We start from the raw sequence: 11,130 nt of genomic DNA on the forward strand, positions 1-11,130 counted from the left end.
AATGCATTGCACCTTCGCATTGTCTTTCTTGAAATCCCAGGTTCCCCTCGGACGCTTCGCGCAACGTCTGTAATGGCGGAAGCGAGCGGTGATGTAGTGGTAGCGGAAGAAATCCATGTGAATCGGTAACATTTCACCGTCATCTTCCAAAGTCAAGACCTCACCAAGTTCATAAGTAACTAACGATTATCTGGCAGCCATGTATGACCCAGATGACGGTAAGAAATAAGCTGTTGATTCAGTTACTTTATTGGTTGCTTTTTATCTACAAATTTCGATCAAAACATCGAGTTGCCTTTTTATCCATTCATACCTCTAGAAGGTGGATATGGAGAGGAAGAGGGTGAGGAAATTACTCGGGATCTATGGCAGGAAGCCTGTTGGATTGTCATCAGTTCGTATTTTGATGAGAAAGGTCTCGTTCGGCAGCAGTTGGATTCCTTTGACGAGTTTATCCAGATGTCTGTACAGAGAATTGTAGAAGACTCCCCGGAGATTGACCTGCAAGCGGAGTCGCTGCACATGACTGCTGACACGGAAACTCCTGTAAGCATACACACTATGATTGAACTGTATTTTAAAAGTTAACTTAATGAAGCCCGGAGCACACTGGGCATTTTTTGTTGCAAACGACTGCAATTTTTTAATTTGACCCTTGTTAAAAAAACGAAAATTGCCGAGTAAGCTCTCTCCATCCCTTGTATATTGGTACCAAAATAAATAGAAATTGCAGACATGCATCATTGTAATTAGAGGTATTCTATAAAGGACATCATGCCAGGGATAATAAATGTAAATTTTATTAAAATTGGCTGTGGCTGATGTGGAACTTGGCGTGATTGTTGATAGTTGTTCTCCTTGTGTCATCCTCAGAAAGCCAGGGGTAGTTAGTAGGGGCAAGGGAAAATCGAAGCAGGGCGTAAAAATCGGCAAAGAAAAGTTGGAGAGAAAGCGAGGAGCCCTGGGGGACTAAGGATTTGTTTTTGCCCAATCAGGATCCAGCATTCACAGGACTGTTTGGAACTGGCACATCAAGACTCTGTACCCAGGGGCTCCTAAATTTCCCTTCAAAAGTTGAAATTGTAACCTGGAATTGGTCACCCATGTGATTGCACATGGATTACGTGACAAATAGGCATGTAGAGAACCAATCATGATCAAGAATGTTGTTATAGATTTGTTTCACAAGGTCGTGTGACTATGATCTATGTCTAATGTAGTCAGTTTTGTCATATATTTAGGAATAACTGACAGTGACAAACATTGCTTGTGAAAAAATTATACACTAGGGCTCAGCAGAATCCATGCTTTTGTGTAACTTAAATATAAGACTACACTCCTCAGGGTTTTATTAGCAAGCACTTAACAGTCCTCCCCCCGCCCCTGTCCCCTTCTAGTCTTCTCGCTCACCATGCTCATCAGTCCCTCATTTCTCCTATCTTCTACTCTTGTCATGTTATGAGGATTGCTTGGCTGCCCCTCTTCTTTTCACCTGTAGAATACAACGTTCTGTTTAGCAGGGATTGATGGACTTCTGGAATTTAAGGGTCACCCTAGGTGATTGATGTATCTTTTTTCATGTAAACAGCTCACGTCAAGATGAAAACCCTTGAAAGGAATTTTTTTTGTTCTGAAAGATGAAAGGTGAAAAGTGCAGTTGTTCAAGAGTCCAGCATTCTGATTTTCAAAGTTATTAGCAATGCCTGACTTGAACATTACTACAGTGTAAAAAACATACTTGTCTTTTCTGATGTAGAATAATTTACTTTCAGCCAAGATTCTTACTGAAGTTTGAACAAATTTATCTATCAAAACCAACACATTGGGAAAAAGATGGTGCTCCAAGCCCCATGATGCCGAATGAAGCAAGACTTAGGAATTTAACGTAAGTGGAACAGTGAATGGTTACCACATGAAAGACTACAATCTTTTAATGTGTTTTACATGTACATGTAGCTCTATGTATGTCTGATTTACCTCTTGTCCATTATTTCAAAATGATATAACTGGAAAGTTGCTTTTCAGTATAATGACAAACTGTCAAAGTGTGCAAAATCCGGTTTGTTTGGTACTGTTTGGTGATCAAGGTTGTGTCAAACTTGATTTTCCACTTTTTTTGTTTGCAGTTATTCAGCCCCCCTATATGTTGATATTACAAAAACAATGATCAGGGAAGATGATGACCCTCAAGTCACACAACACAGTAAAATGTTCATTGGTAAAATACCAATCATGCTGCGATCCACTTACTGTCTCCTGAATGGTCTGACAGATCGTGACTTAACAGAACTTAACGAGTGTCCTTTGGATCCAGGGGGCTACTTCATTATCAACGGATCTGAAAAAGTACTTATCGCTCAAGAGAAAATGGCTACGAATACAGTTTATGTATTCTCCAAAAAGGATTCAAAGTATTCATTTACTGCAGAGATCAGGTCCTGCCTGGAACATTCTTCACGCCCCACTAGCACCATGTGGGTATCCATGTTGGCAAAGGGAAGCCAGGGAGGTCGCAAAAGTGCCATTGGTCAACGGATTGTTGGATCATTACCATACATCAGACAGGAGATCCCAATTATGATTGTGTTCAGAGCTTTAGGTTTTGTGGCTGATCGTGACATTTTGGAACATATTATTTATGACTTTGATGATCCAGAAATGATGGAAATGGTGAGAACCAATTTTAGTAATAGTGCTTGTTATAAAACGTTTTTGGTGGAAACAGTTCAAGTAACAAATTGGCAACAACCCTATAAATACTGTCCAAAATCTCACAGACTAGTCATACAGCAGAATATGAGATCATTGAAATATAAATCACATTATTTCTAAAGAGAACTGCACCTAGACCGTACTGACAGAGCAGTGGTATAATTATGTTATTTATGCAGGTGTTTTATTAAGGGCCAGGCACTTGGCAAATTAACCGGCTGTGAGGACAATTTTCCTGGATGGTTTGACCATCTGCAGAACGTTTTTCTTACAAAGAAGTTCAGTTCTAATAGTTTTGCTCACCTGTGAAAACCAGTTGCCTTCCTAGGTTTTTAAAAATGTTGTGTTGTTTCTAAATATTTTATCATGTCTGCTACTATCCAGACCTTTTGTTAATGGAACCCCTGATTTCTTTTATTTATTGCTTATCTGCTGTTTCTCTTTGCTACGACTGTAGGTAAAACCATCACTAGATGAAGCTTTTGTGATACAGGAACAGAATGTAGCTTTAAACTTCATTGGCTCACGTGGTGCCAGGCCTGGTGTGACAAAGGAGAAGCGTATCAAATATGCAAAGGAAATCCTTCAGAAGGAAATGCTCCCTCATGTTGGTGTCAGTGATTTCTGTGAAACCAAGAAAGCTTACTTCTTAGGGTGAGGGATCATATCTCAGGGCTCAAAATAACGGCCAGTCAACAGACCATGTCCAGACAGAATGGTGACTTGACCGGCCAAAAACTTCACTCGCCAGTAATGTTGACTGGTCACATCATGTTGACACTGTCATGCAATTCATTCTTGAATAAACAATCAGATCCTCAAATGTAATAAATCTTAGATTTTATATCTTTGTAAAAATACAATAATTATTACCCATGTGAAAAAGTACACCAGCAGTATCTGTTTTGTTCTCTTGCCGTTTGTCATGCCTTTAAGATCGACAGGATGCCATTCAAATGACTGGGGTTATCTGTGCAGGAAATATTCAGCTGTTCAAACAGCAGCTGCTATCTGTTTGAAAAAAAAATTCATCTGTTCCAAAGGCAAAGGTTTCAATTTGGAAAAATATTCAGCCTTTCAAAAGGCAGAGGTTATCCATACAGCAAAGGGAATCCGACCACATTCAGCTTTTTGTGACGCTTTAGATTTACATAACTGTCACACTTTGTTAGTGTATGTCAAGACATTTGTTGTTTCTTTCACTTTTTTGACACAAAAATCAATGAACAAGATGTCTAAACAAAACATTTCGCTCATTTGTCAAGTGTTTTACTTAAGTACTATGGGATTCCAGGACATCCGAACTTGCTTGCAGTCTGCTTTGTTTCCATCAAGCCATAAATGTAACATTGATCGCGAACCCAGTGTCTAAATCAGAACCAACTGAAATAACATAGTGGCTAGTGTTGCCTAGCAACACTAGCCACAAAAAGTTACTGTTACAAAATGGATGAAAATAATTATAAACCAACAGAAATTTGAATGCCTTATCTGTACAGTATCTGTTAAGTTATTTTGTTTGCGAATGAAATTTGAGACACTCTCAACTCGTTGCTTAGCACGTGACCGAAATCTACCGAATGAACGAAGACTCTCTATATATGACCACAACAGAGTTTAGATTTTTGATGACTTACACAGTCTTTAGAACTTAATTTTAGTCACATCATTAAGAAACTTCCCAACATGTGCTGTGGAACTGTAGCCATATTTGCGGTAATGCAACAATTTGTTGTGTGTTGGCATGGGTGAGGATCGAGGAAAAAGAAACTTCTTCTTCGGTTATATTTGTTTACCTAGTTATTTCTGAAACCCAAAATTAGGATATGTTGATGCATGTTTTGTTTCATTTACGTTTCATGGACACAAATACTTTGTAGAGCATGTAAACAACAGCTCGTTGAATTCAATATACCAATCGCAAAGTTCAAAGTTTGATCAATCTTTTTCTTTGGCAGAAATGAAAGAATTCCACTGACAGCTGGCCACTTCATTGGGCTGCTGAGCCCTGCTAAGGCTATCTTTGGTTAAATTCTAAGCTGTTCATAGGCCATCATTACTTTAATTTTTTTAAAATACCTTGACCAGTCAGAAACGAGATGTGACCAAGCTAAAATTACTTTGGCCGGTCAACATAACTGGCGACGGTCCAAAAATTATTTTGAGCCCTGATATCTTCCTTTTTGTGATCATGGTACCCCACTTTTTCTCCAAGATCAGCATCCTTGCCACCCAAATAATTTATACAATAATTTAAGTGGCTAAATTTTTTGACAAGTTGTGTGGTATCTTCTGTACAGCTACATGGTTCATAGGCTATTGCTTGCAGCACTTGGTCGGAGGGAACTGGATGATCGTGATCATTATGGAAATAAGAGACTTGACTTGGCAGGGCCATTGCTGGCTTTTCTCTTCAGGGGGTAAGTATATGTACATGTACATGTACATTGTTGGAGCAATAATTGTAAAGCAGTGGGTGCAGTACAGGTTTCAATGGAATTGGAACTCCTTTCATGTGGTTTTCATTTTGTTGTGTGCTTTCTACTTTACGAAGCCTTAGTCAAGGCTTACTTAATTTATCTGTTAAATACTGTAAATTCCATGTTAAGGCCCTGGGGCCCGTTTCTTGAAAGCCCCGCAAACTTTTCAGGCCTGGAAAGTCATTTTTAACCAGTCTGTGTCTAAAAACAGAGAGGTACAAATGTATATACACCTGAAACTTTTTGTATGAAGAGAACCTCTCTTCATGTTAGGAATATACATATATGGGAATAAACGGTTCTGTAATCATAAGATTTGAGATTTTGCTGTGGCTTTCTGGGCCTGAAAAGTTTGCGGGGCTTTCGAGAAACGGGCCCCAGGGCTTATATCACTTCATAAGGGGTTTTGGGTGGGCTTATAAACAGGGGGGCTTACACATGTGTATCCAGAGGGGGGGACATATAAGCTGCATAAAAAATTTTTGGAATGAATAGATAAAACATATCTGAGAAACGAATTGAAACTAACATACCATTACGTTTAGAGCTGTTACCCTGTTTACCCTAATATATAGATTTAGGCCAGCCTAAAAGCGTAGCTCCTGGGCTGGGTTGTTCAAAGCCCGATTAAGCTAACCCAGAAAAAGGTAGAATTTTGATTTGAATTTTGTAACTTTGCTGTGAGGTTTCTGTATATTGTTTGGCCTTCTGTTTTGAGTTTTAATAATCACCATGTACACAAAACAAAGCAGCAAAAAACATTTGTATAGAAGAAAAAGTTACAATTCGATTAACTTTAATCCTGGGTTAGCGTAAACCGGCTTCTGAACAATCCTGCCCTGTTTCCAACAAGCTAACTCAATATGAACCCGCGATCCAATCGATAACCAGCACTTGGTCAGCGGTCAACTTCAAAAAACCACGTGACCTCGAGGAGCTGTAATCTTGAGCCCGCGATATGGTAACATGGTACTGGTCAGCGGATACCTTGTTTTGACAGGTGTCAATTTATCATAACATGGATGTCCAATATCAAGGAAGTACACGGTAAACCAAGGCTGCATGTCTCTGTCAACCTATTATTTGGAGTATGGCCGCCATGTTGGGCAACTCCGCCGTTGTCGTCGTCGTTGTCGTCGTGCGTACGTGCCCACGAGCAATACCGCTAGCCATGATAACCGTGAGAAAATCAACTCATGGGTTTCCTTTTCTTTCCTACATGAGTATGGGGCTCTGCTTGGTGGCCCTTTGGGCTGCCGGAGCTCCGCTATTATTACCCTGTTACCCTATTAGCCTATAACTTTCAATTAATTTAAAGATTTTGATGTTTGTAAAGAAATGCAAAAGGATGCACTTATACATTGGATGGGCTTATATCTGGAATAATATCTTTGTTCGCACTGAGATAGGAGGGCTTATATCCGGGGGGCTTATAACGGGGGCGGGGATAGGAGGGCTTTAATGTGGGATTTTACGGTAATGCATGTTGTTTAATTTTGTTTTCAGACTGTTCAGAAATCTTATGAAAGAAGTCAGAATGTATGCTCAGAAGTTTATTGATAGAGGAAAGGTATTGCCATTTTTATCATTTTGTAATTCAGTGTTTAGTGCACGGTGGCCTCATGGTTAGTGCGCTCGTCTCCAGATTGAGCGGTCCAGGTTTGAGCCCTGGCCGGGGACATTGTGTTGTGTTCTTGGGCAAGACACTTTACTCTCACAGTGCCTCTCTCCACCCAGGTGTATAAATGGGTACTGGCGAACTTAATGCTGGGGGTAACCCTGCGATGGACTAGCATCCCATCCAGTGGAGAGTAGAAATACTCCTAGTCACTTCATGCTACAGAAACCGGGATAAGCTCCGGCCTGATGGGCCACTTGGCTCGCATGCAGACTTTAATTCAGTGTTCAATAAGGAGTTGCAGTTGGTTGATACAGTCAAACCTCCCATTAGCAGACACTCTTGAGACCAGAAAAAGTGTCTGCTTACAGGAGTTGTCTTACAAGCATCAGTGGACTATAAAAGCCTTGCCAAATCAGCTGTGGTTTTCTATCAGTTGCTTGGGTCAGCCTCAGATAGTTGTTTATGACCTAAAACCCTGTCTTATATGGCCGAACATTTCTTTTAAATACATCATTCAGTGCTACTGCAAGTGTTGGTTGTTCCCGAAAAGTTCAATATATGAAAAAACTGATTACACTGTATTTAAAACTGCTGGGAGTTTTAAGAAGATTTGTGTTCCCTAGTTACAGGAAAAAAAAAACCTTTTTTCAGCTTCCTCACAAGGTGATTGAAATTCTTGCAGTTGTATTCCATAATATCACTTCCTTTTGCAGGACTTCAACATTGAGCTGGCACTCAAACCTAAAGTGATCACAGATGGTCTTAGATACTCATTGGCGACTGGAAACTGGGGTGATCAAAAGAAAGCACATCAGTCACGAGCAGGGGTGTCCCAGGTTCTTAACAGACTAACATTTGCTTCCACGTTATCCCACTTGCGCCGTCTAAACTCACCAATTGGTAGAGAGGGTAAGCTTGCACGACCTCGGCAGCTTCACAACACTCACTGGGGTATGATCTGCCCTGCTGAGACTCCTGAAGGTCACGCGGTTGGTCTGGTGAAGAACTTAGCTTTGATGGCATACATCTCTGTTGGTTCCCAACCCAGTCCTATCTTAGAGTTTTTGGAGGAGTGGACTATGGAGAATTTGGAAGAAATCACACCTTCAGCCATCAGCAAGTAAGAGTCTCATTCATCTTGAAATCAAATTCTATACAATGTACCTGGCTATCTCAGTTCATTACACTGTTGTTCCATGAATGACATTTAAACCTTTTTCCTTTTAGTGCAACCAAGATTTTTGTGAATGGCTGTTGGGTAGGAATTCACCGTGATCCAGATCAACTTATGGGCACACTCAGGAAGCTGAGGAGACAGATGGACATCATTGTATCTGAGGTATTGTTGAATGGCACTTTGTAAAGAAGTCGATCCTGCAGTTTCTCCTTCTGAGACATACATGTGACTGATTTATATAATTAACATTATATAGTTCCAGGAAATATTCATCCTCCCTACCCCCCCCCCCCCCCCACAGAAGGATTTGAAATTTCCTGGGGGTGGGGAGGATTCTGTAATTTCTAGAGGGGTGGCAACCTTTTAAATAAATCCCTTCCATGGGTGAGGCATGGATATTTTCTGGAACTACACAGTAGGGAAAATTCAGTAACTTTGATACACATGCAACAACTACATGTACTAACAAAAACAAATAAATAGAGTATGATACTACTGTATTGTGGACCTGGTACTTTTTTTAGGTTTCTATGGTAAGGGACTTCAGAGAAAGAGAGATCAGGATTTACACAGATGCAGGTCGAATTTGCCGCCCACTGTTGATTGTTGAAAACCAGAGGCTGTTGCTCAAGAAACATCATATTGATCAGCTGAAGGAGAGAGAGTACAACAGCTACAGGTGAGTTTATGGTCATAAATATTAAGTAAATAGCCCCCCAAAAATGTGCACACTGATTGGTTTAAAATTGGGTTTCTATTTAACAATTAGATTATGAGCTCGAGATTTCTATGAGTGATAGTTGACGAGGCTGTAGGCCGAATCAACTATTGCCTCCTAGAAATCGAGAGCGAATAATTTAATTGTTTTAGTAGAATTCTAACTTAAAGTAACGCAAATAATGGTTTCCAAAACAAAATCACTCGTATTGAATTGTCCTTGGTAAATTTGCAGTTGTTTACAAATACGCGTGCGCAACGGTTTTTCAATAATTTCAAGTTTTTAAAGTCAAGAATCCGTTTATGTCCTTCTTTTAGTCTTCTCAGGAATTTAATTGTCCATTTACGTCTAAGCTTTTTTCCAAAACTTCGGGAAAACGATAAAAACGTGCATTTCATGGACGACCGACAGCTACTGCACTCTAATGGCTGATAGTATACGAGTAGCTCAGCCAATCAGATTGCAGCATTTGCATTAGTATACTAGTAGAATTCTACTAATGAGTTTTAGTTTAAATATACTAGTGTTCTATCACGAATGCCGTTCTCTGATTGGCTACCCTACTCACTATCTATTCTGTGAAAGTGAAGAATAATCATCGCAGTTCATTTTCCAATTTAAGCAATTGGAAAGAAGAAGCCTGAAAAAATCAGGGCTTCAATGGGATTCGAACCTGTGACCTCCACGATACCGGTGCGATGCTCTACCAACTGAGCTATGAAGCCACACATTGGGAGCGAGGTCTTCTTTCCAATTGCTTAAATTGGAAAATTAACTGCGATGATCATTCTTCACCTTCATCTACAACCGCAGTTCATATATGAATTATTTCATATAAACTTCACATTATCTATTCTGTGATAGATAGTGTGTAGCATAGCAGTGTGCCCTCGTTAACAAAATGACAGCCGCTTCTTGGCATTTTCAAAGTGTCTGTGAAGAGGATTTAGATAAAGTTTTGAACAACTATTAGATTTATACTAAAACAATTAGATTATTTGCTCTCCATTTTTATGCGTAATAGTTGACTCACCTGCACCCTTGTCAACTATCACGGGATAGAAATCTCGAGCTCCTAATCTAATGTTTTAACAGAGACACTAGTGGAAGTTTGGGAGAACGAGAAATGCTGTGGGAACATGAGCCAACAGGTGACTGTTTCTACAGTTTTTTCAAGTTCTCTCAAACTTTCGTGAGTGTTTCTGTTACTGCACCTTTCAATAACATGCAGACTCTAAAATTCAAAGCTCAGGGACAAATGCATTTTTCGCTACAGTCAGTCGAATGTTTGGCAGCTCCTCCCAGCTTTGACAACTGCCGAGTGCTCGGTAATCAAATCAAATCATTGAGCACAGTTCAGATAACACAGTTGGAAGCTGGGAGGAGCTGCCCAACATTTGATTGACGGTAGCAGAAAACGCATTCGTTAGTTGAGATTTGAATTTCGTGAGTGTTTCTATTACTGCACCTTTCAGTAACATGCGGACTCTAAAATTCAAAGCTCAACCAACAAATGCGTTTTTCGCTACCGTCAATCACTACCATCAATCAAATGTTCAACTATCATGCATAGAAATCTAGAGCGAATAATTTAATTGTTTTAGTATAACTGTACTAGTCGTTCGAAACTTTATCTTAATCCTCTTCACAGACACTTTGAAAACGCCAAGAAACGGCCGTCATTTTGTTAACAAGGGCACACTGCTACACTACTCACTATCTATCACAGAATAGATAGTGAGTAGCATAGCCAATCAGAGAATGGCATTCATGATAGTACACTAGTAGATTTATACTAAAAATTAATAGAAACACGGTATACGTTTTCTATTTATTAAATATAAAACAAGTCAATTGAAAAGCATATCAGTTTTTTCTTTGTAACCCTAGTTTAAGTAACAAGTAACTGAAACAAAGAATCGTATGCTGAAGTGAAAAGCCGAAGTTAAATTTGAGTGTGAGAGCTGCAAGACACCAACTTCTCACTGGACAGAGGTTATCATAGTTGTCAATACAGTGATGCAATATCAACCTTGTCCAGTCATCAGTGCTGTTCATTCATCAGTGATTCTTGTTTTTGGTTTTCTTTGTAGTTGGCAGGATTTAGTCGCAGGTGGAATTGTAGAGTATATTGATGTCAATGAAGAGGAGACGGTTATGGTGGCCATGACTCCAGATGAACTGGTAGAGAAGGGTCAAGCTTACTGTTCAACGTACACACACTGTGAAATTCATCCTGCCATGATCCTTGGAGTCTGTGCGTCTATCATTCCATTCCCTGATCACAATCAGGTGTGTTGAACAAGAGTTCACTGTTTGAACTTTCAGCAATACTTGATCTTGGTTTAGAACCATCTGGTCCAAATTTCTCAAAAGAGTTTGTTTAATTGTTGAAAACATTACATGGATCTTATGCCTAGTT

The 11,130-nt window shown here is 39.7% G+C and overlaps 2 protein-coding genes across 2 annotated transcripts in view; both read left to right on the forward strand.

Annotated features, from left to right (window-relative positions):
• The window catches only part of LOC145478498 (uncharacterized), a 93,647-nt gene that overhangs the window by 24,177 nt on the left and 58,340 nt on the right, over nucleotides 1-11,130 (forward strand). The window lies entirely within an intron of this gene.
• LOC145478499 (DNA-directed RNA polymerase II subunit RPB2) overlaps nucleotides 61-11,130 on the forward strand; it is an 18,453-nt gene continuing 7,383 nt past the window's right edge. The window contains exons 1-11 of the mRNA XM_081456541.1: nucleotides 61-218; nucleotides 320-546; nucleotides 1,773-1,885; nucleotides 2,127-2,670; nucleotides 3,170-3,366; nucleotides 5,013-5,132; nucleotides 6,699-6,762; nucleotides 7,527-7,933; nucleotides 8,041-8,152; nucleotides 8,515-8,669; nucleotides 10,802-11,000. Of these exons, the coding sequence (XP_081312667.1) occupies nucleotides 200-218; nucleotides 320-546; nucleotides 1,773-1,885; nucleotides 2,127-2,670; nucleotides 3,170-3,366; nucleotides 5,013-5,132; nucleotides 6,699-6,762; nucleotides 7,527-7,933; nucleotides 8,041-8,152; nucleotides 8,515-8,669; nucleotides 10,802-11,000 (2,157 nt within the window). The 5' untranslated portion in view covers nucleotides 61-199. The remainder of the gene's footprint in view (nucleotides 219-319; nucleotides 547-1,772; nucleotides 1,886-2,126; nucleotides 2,671-3,169; nucleotides 3,367-5,012; nucleotides 5,133-6,698; nucleotides 6,763-7,526; nucleotides 7,934-8,040; nucleotides 8,153-8,514; nucleotides 8,670-10,801; nucleotides 11,001-11,130) is intronic.

The sequence above is a fragment of the Orbicella franksi genome, chromosome 2 (assembly GCF_964199315.1).
Source record: "Orbicella franksi chromosome 2, jaOrbFran1.1, whole genome shotgun sequence".
In the NCBI taxonomy this organism is placed as follows: Eukaryota; Metazoa; Cnidaria; class Anthozoa; order Scleractinia; family Merulinidae; genus Orbicella; species Orbicella franksi.